Source organism: Euprymna scolopes, chromosome 40, assembly GCF_053919585.1.
Source record: "Euprymna scolopes isolate OS-2025 chromosome 40, ASM5391958v1, whole genome shotgun sequence".
In the NCBI taxonomy this organism is placed as follows: Eukaryota; Metazoa; Mollusca; class Cephalopoda; order Sepiida; family Sepiolidae; genus Euprymna; species Euprymna scolopes.
Genome location: NC_136521.1, coordinates 30532167 through 30545834, shown reverse-complemented (window position 1 = coordinate 30545834; position 13668 = coordinate 30532167). Strand labels below are relative to the sequence as shown.

Sequence of the window (13668 nt, the reverse complement as noted above, 5' to 3'; positions counted from 1 at the left end):
TTTGTGTAAAAAATAAATATCAACTGTTTTGAAAATCTGTGTTCAGTTTTTTTTTTGTTATATTAGACACGTGCCTTTCTGCTGCCAACAAAATTGGGGTCTCGAATATACATATGTCCCAAAAAAGAAAAAAAAAACTTGAAAATAATTGGTCCTCAAAAATAAATTTAAAAAAATAGAAAAATGAAATGCTAAAACCAAAATACAAAAAAAAAAAAAAAAATCAAAACAAAAAACAAAACAAAAAACAAAAACAAAATGAAGAAATAAAAATATAAAAATCCCAAAAAGAAAAACAAACAAAATCAAGCAAGACAATAAATATTAAACTCACCGCGTTTTTGAAACTTGCGAGGTACTACAAGAAAACAATCAACTAATGAGATTAAGATGGGTTTAATTTAGTTTAGTTCATCTTTGACATGTCAACACTATGTTATTCAATGCCAAAACAATATTTGCTGCAAACGATTCTTTGTAGACGATTAATTAAACACTATTTATATCCATAACTGGGGAGAATTGGAGGTTCATACCTTTCCTAACATTATTAGTTCTTAAATAACCAGAATGAATATTTGTGTCAAATGTGCAAAGTAATATTCAACAATTTTTTGTTCTTTTCAAATAAAAATACATTTTTGTTATGTTATCAACTTTTTGGTTGTAGATAACTTTTACACATATTTCTAGAAGAGTTGAAGGCAAACGCAGGTATTCAGTTTGCTTATTTATCCCCTCTTACATTAGAAATACGAAAAGAAGACATGCCCAAAGATAATAAAGAGAAAACATCAGAAAATATGGCAAATTGACGATCAGAGATTTAAAATCGTCAGATATAAAAAGTCAAATGCAATAGCATCAGCAATGAACAATGTTTCTTTTTTTTTTTCCTTTTTTTTGTATTACATAACTTTCTGAAATGAGGTCAAATTATTTAGATTATCTCCAAAGTTTCTCACCTCTCATTCCATGTTGGTCCAACCATTCTCTAATAGTTCTTAAATATCTCTGTGAGATATATGAATATATGTTTTCTCCGTGATTAAAGGTGTTGTTTAAGTGCAGATTCAAAATGTAAGTATAGTAAGCCAATTAAATGCAGATTAAAAAAAACACAAAAAAACAAACAAACATTTATTTGGTTTTAACTCAAATAAATATCAACTGTTTTGAAAACCTATGTTTTCATCGTAATAACGTTTTCATCAGGAGAGACAGTTGTTTTTTTCTTCATCTTATTTATCCTTGTGGCATGGATGCCACTAAGAAAAATAAGACCCGTTCAGTGTTACCTACGGTGATTTTAAATGTCCAGGTAAGGAGATCCGCATGATCATGCGTAAAAAAAAAAAAAAAAAAAAAAAAAAAATGTGTATATCCGGATGAAGACGTTATAACGTGGAAAAGTACTTATATTTATAAACGAATAAATGTTTGTTTAGTTTTTAAAAAAAATCTGTGTTCAATTGGTTTACTAAACGTACATTTTTAATTTATCCGTGAGCATGTAGAAGAAGAGAGGCTCGTTTTTCTTCAGCATTGGCATCAAATTTATACATGTGTGTTTGTATATACCACAAACACATATATAAATTAGATGGCAATTTGTTTCTACTTATTAAAAAATAAGACTGCTATACAAAATGGAAGTATGTCACAAACTCATACAAGGGTTTTGGAGATAGACACCCATAACCACATATATTCTGAAAATACACTTCAGAAGAATACAACTGTAAAATTTCCACGGATCCTACTAGTTATTATCACACACACACACACACACACACACACACACACTATATATATATATATATATATATATATATATATATATATATATATATATGATGGACATCCTCCCATCAATTTTGACGTATGAGCTCTGCTACAACAGTTTAAGTTGCTCGGAAATCCACACAGATGATTTGTTCATAGTGGTGAAGGCTTTGTGCAGAACCAACCATACTTTTTGGTACAACTGCTAATCTTTGTCAGCGCAATGCTTGCCACAACACAGAGACAGTAGACCTCAGGTTTTACATCAGAATTTTTCCTTCTCCTAGATGTCTTTCTTAACACTTTCTTGGGGGGGGGGGACATCTCTCCCAGTGAATTAATGCACCCCCTAGATACCAACCTGGAAATTTCTACATTTCGGCATGGTACATACAGCAGCTAGCCAGGCTCATCATTGCTTAACTTCGGTGATCTGGTGAAAATCTGTGTGTGTGTGTGTATATATATATATATATATATATATATATATATATATATATATATATTTATTTTCTTAAATTTTTTTACAAAAGTTTGCACCTATACTAAGTTTACAGAAATATTTTGTTACAACAAAACCTTGCTGAAAATATGCAGGATTAATGTATATATCTGTTTTATCTAATTATGAGTTTTAAACATAAAGCGGTCGACCATAATCGAAGGCAGCCTGAAGGCTTCCTTTTCTACTACACCGAGATATAGGAGAGGACACCATTCCTTTCTCAAGATTATTCTGATTACCCTTCATCTTCAAAGTGTAATTCTAAGTGAGCAAGGAGACATCAAGTACAATTTTTTAAGTGTTTAGTTTGACTTGATCAAGGATTGAACTCTGATCTTCAGGCTCAGTGGAAAATGCTCTTACCATTTTACCAAATGGTCCGGTTTTACTTTACAAGAGCTTATATAGAGAAAGTTCAAAGACACAGATTGATAGATTATTTGGTATACTCAGGTATTTCAATTTGTATATAATTAAACAATATAGTTGATGTAAAGATGAGTCAGTATTCAGTGCTGCTTGAGATAATAATCTTCAGTAACTACAATACAATAAAATTATCACCCTAACAAAAAAGATATGATTCCATTTCCGTTTGATAAAAACCGGTTTTCTTTTTTTGTTGTAGACCATCTACTAGTTGGCCAATTGTGTACAAATTCCAAAAGCGATCGGAGTCTTCTATCATGTCTGAAAGTGACATAATGTTTAACGAGCGCAATCAGAGATGCACTGCTGGACAACTCATGCTCTCTACCGATTCAAATTATGACAACAGGACCATTGCCAGCATCCTCAAAATGCACATCTGGACGACACAGCTGAGAAAGCAGCTGAACAAAGTTTCCAGCCATAGTTATGGTCTTTTGTGTGGTTTCAAGTGAGGGCCAAATCATGCCACCTCACATCTTCGAAGTCGGCTTTAACATCAACACCAAAGTGTACCTAAATATGTTGTAGAGTGTGGTGATCCACTGGTGCATTAGGTAGCCGCTGGCAGACCCTGAGTGTAACAGCAGGACTCGGTGCCAACCCACAAATCGAAAGAGACCCAGGCTTGGCTTCAGAAGGAGTGCTAAAACTTTGTACCTTTCTTTCACTGCCCCCTCTGTCTTGAACCCGTTAGACTAATTTATTTGGTCATATATCGAGAAAACCAACATGACCTCCCATAACACCAAAGCCAGCCTGATCGCCGCCATCTGTCAAACTCCTGCCGGCGCTTGTGGAAATGGCATGCTCCTAGTTTCGGGCCAGAATCGAGGCAGTGATTGAGACTGAAGGCGACTACATTGAATAGATGTCAGTTCTACTACATAATCAAGTTACCTGAATTGATTTTTTCAATAAAAGTTTTAAAATAAAGCTGTAGTGTTGTTGTTTTTAGAGCAACAAATTTATCGTTCCACCCTGTAAAGTTAATTATAATTTTATGTTATAATTATTTGTTATTGTGTAGAAAAATAATATTTGATTTTGTTAAAACTTAGTATTTTTATGCCAAGTCAATTGTTCACGTTTCTGAATTTTTGAGATGAGGATTGATTATTCTTATTATTTGGATTATTCAGACTACTGTTCTCATCTTGAATTTCATTTTTACAATGTTTTGGTCGATGTAACCTCTGACTTTCTTCAGGTATATTTTGTTGAACTTGGGAATTTGTATGGACTTTCAGATGAACCTTCGTTTAATCCACGGAGATAACATGCTGTCATTCCATCAGTCATGACCAGGTAGAAGTCTTATGCAACTTGTAATTGTATTCTTAATATCGTGTGCATTTGGGACTGAACCTTCAAGGTAATCAGTTGGAAAGCAGCCTTGCAGTACAGAGTTCCACAGGCAGGCAGTTTTAAGAATAAAACCTTGTTCATGGAATTTACATTTAGTTTTTCACTATGAATTTATCTTTCTACACAATAACAAGTCTGTATCAAAGAATCGTATTAACTATAGTTACTGAGGTTTGGTATCTCAAAAATCATCCAGTATCATCAGAGGTTAATAGTTTTTTAAGGCCAGTAAAAAGATTTATGTAATTTTAGTTAACATTGATTTTTGAGAAATCCTAATAAATTCTGCTCGACATTATACAATTCAATTCATATCCACTACTTATTATTGAAACGAAAATAATCAATAAAAGACAGAACTAATCAATAAAAAAATAAAATTACTTGACAAAGAAAAAATTAAACACAGAAATCAATAAATAAAAACACTATTTTTCATCGAATAAAAAGTTAGTTTAGCAATGAAGAAGAAATTTTTATCTTTGTTCTTATTACCATTTCTTCCTTTCTCATAAAAATTTGTTTTACATAGGTGATTATTCCTTCTTTTCTTTTTTTAATTATGATCAGTTATTATTAAGATTTAGTCTTCTCGTCTTAGCTCGTTCCTGTCAGTGGGGCATTATAATATGCTGACTGCCCCCCTAGTGAGAGTAAAAGTTCCCCAAGGGCTCTAGTACTACAAGAACAGAATGTCTGAGGATACTGACTTTCTGACTTGAAATGCACCAAATATTGACATTATTTTTTTCCTTTCACTTTGCAAAATTCAATCATGTTCTGCAAATTCGAAACAAAAAATATTTTTTCTATACAAAAAAACAAAAACAAAAAACAAAACAAAGCAAACACCATAAACAAATATTTGAATATATAAAGAACTTGAAGCATAAAAACGTTTTCCAAATTTACTGGATTCGGCATTAAATGACACCAAAAGTGTTGATAAACAAAATATTGCCCATTAAAATTAAATTTGCACACATCACTATTGAAGTAAGCCGGACACACGTACGTTCACTTTTATTTTATACCTTCATCTAAAAATTTCACAAAAGTATGCGAGTGGAGGGAGAATGTGTTTTACTGGTTGAAAATAATGGATTTATTCAATAAGGTGTTTTTTAAAATAGAGCCGAGCAGCAATTCTTCACAATTTAGTATCAATTTTAAATTTGAAAAAAATGGGATACTTGAATAGCGCATGCAGTTTTATATTTTTATAAGAATAAGAACAGCAGATCAACAATGAAATTATTCAATAAATCAAACGGCTCATCTTAAAATAGAAAAATACCCGTCATAGGATGAGTGAAATTAATTCCTTGAACAGGGAATTTTTTTATCACTTTTATGCTCCTTAACAAAGATTAAAATCAACATATGATACTGAACCTTATGTTTACAATCCTTATTTCAATTTTAATCAAATTTTATTACATAATTTTGATTGTAGAGACTGTCTAAAAATTTGGCTCTTAAGTTTAAAGAGTTTTCAGACGAAACTGAAATGCAGTGAATTTTGCTTAATTAGTATCTTTTGAGTATGGATCAAATTTAATGCAAAACTAAAATTCTAAAAAAAAAAATGTTTAAATTTAAGACGTGAAAGGCTCTTAAAAGTTGAAATTCAAAGAATCTTGCATAATTCATATCTAATAAGTATGGATCAAATTTAATGCAAACATAAAATATTTGAATTTTCGAATGGGAAGTTGTACTGATATTATGAACCTTTTAAATAATCCTAAAAGAAACTGAAATTTGTGGAATATTTATTAATTGATCTTTCATACCTATTATTAAAATTTCACAAAAGTTGGAGATCTTTTAATTTTCATAGCAAGTGTTTTCCAAAATTTATAATGATCAGTTAATTAGTTTATGCATAAATCCTTTACATGCACATATATAAACATATACACATAGTTAACTTTATATACACAAGATGATTACATGCATCATCATCATGCGTGTATATTCAATTAACAGTTTTAGTTGGTTACTTTAAAGCTGTATAAGTTTAGTAATTAAATTGTTAGTAACACAAGACAACACAAAATTCGGTAATCATTACTATTACCGACATTAATTATTTTGAAAGAAATACTGTTGAGAAATGAGTCAAAAATAATTTATTTTGCTTTACCTTATCATTTGTGACCGATTTGCATTTAAAATAATCTCTACCATTATATAAAACTTTGTCCGTGTGTATGTGTGTTCTCTATGGGCTCGAAAGCAGCAAAGGTACATTATGTGTCTGGCAGTGTTCTTAGGTTTTGTGTCGGAATGTTTTTGATAAGTATCGATAATCAAAATAATCTCATGAAAGAATCAGCAGATAATTTTTACCAAAATTAACACCTTACACAGCCTAACATTGCACTTTGATACTTGATTTTTTTTCATTTTAAAGCGATAACGACAGGCATATAAAAGCAACAGTAGGTTCTTTAATATGAGAGGTGCGTTCAAAATGAATGTTTCTGTTAAGAGCACACCTGAAGCATGATACTTGACTTTTGCACTTTAAACTTTATTCAAGCCATTATAAATAAAATTTATAAAATTAACAGTAGGTTCTCTACAGTGCAATGTAGACTACAATGTATCGTGAACTAAGTCACTGTGGGGAGGCATGTTAAGTTTCCTCTTGGTGCACCGTGAAGCCTCCCCAACTAGAGCAGCTAATCAATCGATTTGATTGAAAAATGAATATTTCACCGATTTTGGTTACAATAAAAATAATTCAATCTCGGGAAACGTCTGGTCGCGCTGCTATTTAAAAAAAAGTTAAAGCAATTTACTTTATTGTGAATAGTGATTGAGTAAAATAATCTGCGGTAGCCATTTTGACTCTGGTGAGGAACTGAGCACATAACAAGTGTAGAAATGAGTAAAGGTTGAATACTTGTCTTCGACATTTAATTCCTTTTTTAAAAAAGTTGATTTTGACAAATGTCTAAAACCAATCAAAGATTGTAATTATTTGAGACATCGTATATACGGCACAATCACGTTGACGCACCGGTTCTTGCCAGATCACCGAAGTTAAGCAACATTGAGCCTAGCCAGTATCAGATGGGTGATCATTTGGAAAAGGCAAGGTGCTGTATGTACCGCAAGGTAAAATACCAGGTTGAGAAACTGGCATGGTCTATCCTTCTCTCGGGGGCAGATGGGACTCTCTTAAGCCGTAGTAAGCACCCATCTAGTGATAATTTTTTTAACGCAAACAGATCACAAATGGTAAGTAATGCAAAATAAATTATTTTTATCCAACTTTCCAACTGTATTTTCTTTAAAATAATTTATGTCGCCATCAGTAATAATTACCAAGAATTCCAATTCTAAAATTTGACAAATTTTCATTCAACAATTCTCAATCCATAAAACCTTAACATTGAATAATTTTCATTTTCTTTCTCTCTTCAAATGAAATTCATTTAAAAAGAAAATATGGATCAAATGAAGTTGAGGCACCCCAAAATGAGAAACAACTAAAAGTATACAATTTTGTCTTAACAACCAATTTTTACTTTTGACTTCCAATTTTATTTATCGTGTAAGCTAAAGTAAAGATGTTTTTAACGAAAAATTCAATATTAAAAAAAAAAAATATTTTTAAAATCCAAATTTGTTAAACCCAGCTTAAAATTGTGACACCATCTCTGCACAACATCTTTTTATTTAAATGTATTTTTTTGTTTGTTTATTTATGCATTTTGAATAAAAACTACATATTTAAAAAAATCTTTTTTAATAAATTTCCAAAATTTACATTACAAAACATTTTCTTAATAACATTGTTTTTATTTTTATTAAAAATATGTGCATAGCAAAAGAGTGCTTGTAAAAAAAAAACTATGTCATTTTTTTTAGGCTATTAATAAAATCTTTTGAAAATAAAAGCCTTCTTTTATTAAATTGTTTTGTTCATATTTCAACCAGGAGTAAAATAAAATAAAATCGGTATCAAAGCAATTTGTTGTTTTGGTCATTGCTCTTGCCAGGGTGCCTCAGATCTATTTGATCCAAAAATATAATCGTTATTTCATCTTTTAAACATACTTTATTAAAACGGTATGACACTTTGATTGAATCATTGCTAGTTAATAGCTAGCTCATATAAAAGGCTGTTTACAATGCAGTAAAGTCCAGAATAATGAAAGAGATGAATAAAAAGAAATAGGTGGAGGGGATAAATGTGATAAGCGTTGCAACTTTTGGGCGTTTAAGATATATTGAAAATTGAAAAATGAACAAGTTTATGAAATATTTGACGGACAATAGCAACTCGAGCCAATGAACCCTAAGAGACTGTTTCGGTGGCTTTGCGCATCTTCTTAGCTATCATCCAAGACAACACCATGTCTATTATAATGTCATCCCATAACGGCTAAGATTTCTTATGTGTATTTTCTGTTTCTAATATATATATATATATATATATATATATATATATATATATATATATATATATATATATATATATATATATATATATATATAGAGAGAGAGAGAGAGAGAGAGAGAGAGATGTTATTTGTTTTGGTTTTAGCGATATGTTTTGAATGAATTCACCTATTTACGGAAGTGCATTTTTACCTAAATGCGAGTTTGGAATAATTTTCCCTTTAACCAACCTGGTACCCCCACATGGGAAGCGGTATATATATTATTTTTAAAATATAATATATTTTAAAAATAATTACACACACACACACACACATATATATGAGAGAGAGAGAGAGAGAGACTTCATTATTTCTTTTTCCTTTTTTTTTTTTTTTGTTACTATTCATTCATTATTTATTGGAATAATTTCTTTTAAGACTACACTTCCAAAAAATCTTTTTCTTCATCTCTTTCACCATTCCGGTCTCTAACCGACAGCAAACATATATAAAATACCTTATATATCTTATTAAATTTAACAAAACTGATCACAATACACCTTTCTTTTTTTTTTAATTCACAGTTAAAAAAATTATAACATAAAAAAACAAAAACAAACAACAACTTGCCCTTGAAATTTAAGGCCCTGTCTCAAAACAGAAATTTTAAGGTGGGTTAAAAAGAGTATGCAATGTTTTAAAATGTTTATGCAAAGAGTGCCTCAACTGAATCCCTTCTTCACACTCCTCTGACTATCATCTCTCCTACCTTTCTCTATAAACATCGTAGTGTGTTTAAATTTTTAAAATATAATCATCCATGGATACATGTTTTGTCGTTATATGACTTATCAGTGTGACTGAACCTAGCAAGATTCGAAACCAGGACCTTATATCAATATAATTATAAAACTCTGAACTGTCCAACCGCCCTTACTCGAAGGTTCTCTTCGATGATTTAAAAAAAAGGATGACAAGTGAATATATATTAGTGATGGGACGATTCCAATATTTTTCCTGATTCCAATACAATTACTGATTCCGTACTAAATTACCGATTCCGATTCTTTATAAATCTGTAAATATTTAGCTACATAGTTGTATTTTTTTCTCTGATTACCGTAAAAACACACATGTTAAATGTGCAAATATTTCATAAACATAAAAGTATACTTGTGGTGGACGATCTATCGATTTTAGCTTCACTGGTGGTTTAAAATCAATAAATATTTATTATTTTATCATTATTATGGAAGATTTAGCTTTAAACAAAATCAAACAAAAAGACAATTAAAAGAATCGTTTTTGCATTGAAAAATCGGCACAAATTTTCTGATACCTTCAAATTTTCCAATTCCTGATTAATTGTCCCAACACTAATATACATATATATACACACACACTCACACATATTGCTCAGACGCTAAGGAATGAGGGTAAAGAGTTGATTTGTCTTTTAGCCATTATTCACTTTTCTTTTTTCCGGCATGTTCTTTCTCACTCATCTCTCTCTCTCTCTCTCTCTCTATATATATATATATATATCTACTTTTATGTTTTTCAAATTAATAGTTGCAGCCAGAGTTATTATTATTATTATTAAATAATTGGTTGGTGAGAAATTTTCTCTTGGAAAAATCCAGATTTAAAGGATACTTCACTCTTGTAGCATTTTTTGGAAAATATAATAATAAATCTGTAAAGTATGTAACCTATTTTCACACACACACACACACACACATATATATATATATATATATATTATTATATATATATATACTATTATATAAAAGTCACTTTGTGTGTGAGAGTTCTTTCCTTATAGGTTCCGAAACGGCTGAGCCTATCTTTTGCAAATTTCACACAAAGCTAATTTATATGTTTAGCAGTGTTCTTAGATATGTTTTATGCAGAAATTCATCTGATAATATCGGATATCAGAAAAAAAACGACCTTTAAAATAGCTTTTCTCTCATAGATAAAAAGGAATAATTTTTACAGGGGAATATTTTACGTTACACCAGCCAAGGGGAGATATTAAAATTTAAGCAAATCATTTCCTCTTTCAAAAAAAAAAAAACAGATTTATTAAATCTGGAAATACAGCTCAGAGGTAGAGCATTCGACTACGGATTGAATGATCCCCTGTTCACGCCCAGGTGTACTTCACCATTTTATTTTAATTTTTTCTTATTAACAAGTTTAATTTACAATAAAAGAAGATGTACCATTTAAAATCGCTGCAAATCATTTCTTTGCTTGCATTTTTCAAAATTAAATATTTATCAAAAGTGACTTTTCCAGGGCATTCATCGTCAAGCCCAAATATCAGCTGATGTGATATTATAAACAAACAGATGGAAGTTGATGAACGACATTATCATTATTTTTTTCATTTTTTAATTTTTTTTGCGAATTAGTCCACCGGGCAAATTATTCCTTGTAATATATAATAATCAATAGAGGATTGAATCTATAATAATACATACGCAATCTGTATATGTTAAAATATCATGTTTAAGCATATTGTACGACCATGCAATGCTGGGCTGCCAGCTAGTATACTTATATATAGCTTTTGCTATGAATTTCTTTTGAAATTAAAGTTTAAATATACAAGGGGTATTCCAAAAGTAATGCCTCCTATTTTTATTCTGTCCGAATGGATGAGAGAGGATTGCAAATTGCATTGTTATGATGATTGACTTGATGCATGCATGACCTGGAAGTTTCAGCTCTCCATAACAGATATTGACAGTGTGAGACTAAGAAAGTGACCATTGTCATGGATGTGCATCAAAAGCAGGCATGCGCCTGTGAATTCCTAACAAAAATGTAATGACACATCTCTCCTTCTGACGAACGTCCATGACAGGGGTTGCTTTCTTAGAACTTCACACTGTCAATATCTGCAACAGAGAAATGAAACTTTCAGGTCATGAATGCTTAAGTTCAATCATCATAACAATGCAATTTGCAATCCCCTTTGATCTATTCAGATGAAATAAACAAAAATATTACTTTTGGAATGCCTCGCATTTCAGAATAAAGACATGTCATGGCAGAGAAAAGGGGGGGGGTTGAAAGAGAAAGAACTGAAGAATGGTAGGTGTTGACCAGAAGATATTGAGGGAGAGGTGAAAATCCAGTGAAAAATCTAGGTGGAGCTACAATGAGGAGAATCGAAGATTTAAATATGCAGGGAGAAAGCTGGAATTCAAAAGGAAACAATTTGAGGACCCACAATTTCTAGGGAAAGATTTGGGGTTGAAAAAGAAGGAATTGTGAGATTTGAGATTGCAAGGGTAATAATTGTAAGATTTGGGATTAGAAAGAGTAATTGTGAGATTTGGAATCGTAAGGAGAGGATTGTGGTAAACCTGGGATTAAGGATTATAAGAGGATGACTCCCGAGAGATTTTTGATTGCATGCGTAAAGTATAAGAATTCAAATAATGCAGTTTTAAATATAGACAATATGTGAAAAATGAAAAGGCCTCTTGTTGAATTTTAGCAATAATTTGCACCAAGCTTTTTTGAATTTTAATAAATAAATGTAAGAATTTAATAATACAATCTTGTTTCATTTGAAAATCGTGATCAAGAGAGGACAGAGGGGATAGGAACCTTTCAGCCAAGAGCAAGTTTTAATATGAAAAATAGATCATGGAAGAAAAAAATGAACGAAAATTATTCAATTTAAATAAAATCTAGAAACAAAAAAGAAGCGAATAATTATGTTTTTTTCATTACATATTTTCGACATTTTATTCTCAGCAGTTTTAAAAGCGATTACATCAACTTTATTAAATACATATAAATCCAGCAAAATATCGTTTTTTTTTTCTTTTACAAAACAAAGTTCTTAATTTTCTATAGAAAGAAAATTTTCATTTTTTTGTCTCTTCTTAAAAAGTTTTTGTTGTGTTTTTTATGATCTTTTTTAATTAAAAATTGTTTTCATTTTGTTCTACAATAATTTCTGATACTAATATAGTGTAAGGTTCAAGGTTACTCAGCACTTTCCGTAAAATGATTTACGGACTGAGCAGGAAATCGACGACTACAAAATTTTAAGAACCTTTAAAAAGATGTTGAGAAAATATTTCATTTGTGGTACTAATACGATGTAAGGCTTAAGGCCGATCAGCACTTTCTGTGAAGCATTTTATGGAAATTAAATTTGTTTTAAACAAACAAACAAAAAAAAACTTATAGGACTTTCCATAAAATGCTTCACGGAATTTGCTGGAAATCAAATTTGCTGAAACAAAAAAACCCAACAAAAAACAATTCTCGTTATAATAAAGTGTAAGGTTCAAGGTCAACTAAAACTTTTTGGAAAATGCTTCACGGAATGAACTGGAAATGAATGACTATAAAATTCTAGTAAAATATAAGTAAATATGAAAAAATTATACGGTACATCTTGATGATCATTGCTATGTACTTACCTATTTGATAGCATCGGTGTTATGTGTCATATATGTCACAAGATCAAACACGTAACTGTGTGAGTTACAGATCAAAGTGGAAATATGTTACCATCTCACTTTTTTTTCATATGCTTCTGTTTGTGGTGTACAAAACATCGATCTGTACTGAAACAACCTAACTGTTTATAATGTTATTACGCAGGAAGCAGTTTTGAACCAAGATGGTCTTCTGGCAGAGTTGAGGAAAAAAAAGAAAAGAAAAAAAATCGTTTTGGAAAGAAGTAAAAAAAAAAAAAAAAAAAAAAAAAAACGAAAAAATTCCTTGTCCATAACGTCAGTAGGTCGAAAGGCCTGATCGACAAAAGATTGGTATTGGGAATCCGGTTTCAGGTATTTGCAACAGAGCTGATGTCGGATGAGATAAAAAGAAGATTATTTAATGATGCTTTTTGGATGCTCAAGAAAGAGAGTCAGACAGACTAATAGAGAAGAAGAGAGAGAGAGTAGGTGCGACAAAATCAGTGCATGTCCAAGGCCTTTTTTGTTTATATATAAATGAATTTTATTAAGAAATAAAAGCATTCATTCTATAACAAAAAGACTGTATTGCTCTTTATCCATGGAAAACAATTTTGTGCTGACGGAAGCTAACTGGAAAAGTTTCATTGCCCTAAAGAGAAGAGTCTGCCAGACTCGTAATGAAAAAAGAAAGAGTCTATGTGATAAAACAAGTGCCGGTCTGAAT

At 30.8% G+C, this 13668-nt stretch overlaps 1 protein-coding gene across 2 annotated transcripts in view; it reads right to left on the bottom strand.

Annotated features, from left to right (window-relative positions):
- LOC145265460 (uncharacterized) overlaps positions 1-13668 on the bottom strand; it is a 317648-nt gene that overhangs the window by 247946 nt on the left and 56034 nt on the right. Inside the window, exon 2 of one of the 2 annotated variants that reach the window (XM_080121322.1) lies at positions 335-358. The exons of the other annotated variant lie outside the window; for it this stretch is intronic. Coding sequence (XP_079977448.1) covers positions 335-358 — 24 coding nt within the window. The remainder of the gene's footprint in view (positions 1-334; positions 359-13668) is intronic. 2 annotated transcript variants of the gene reach the window in all.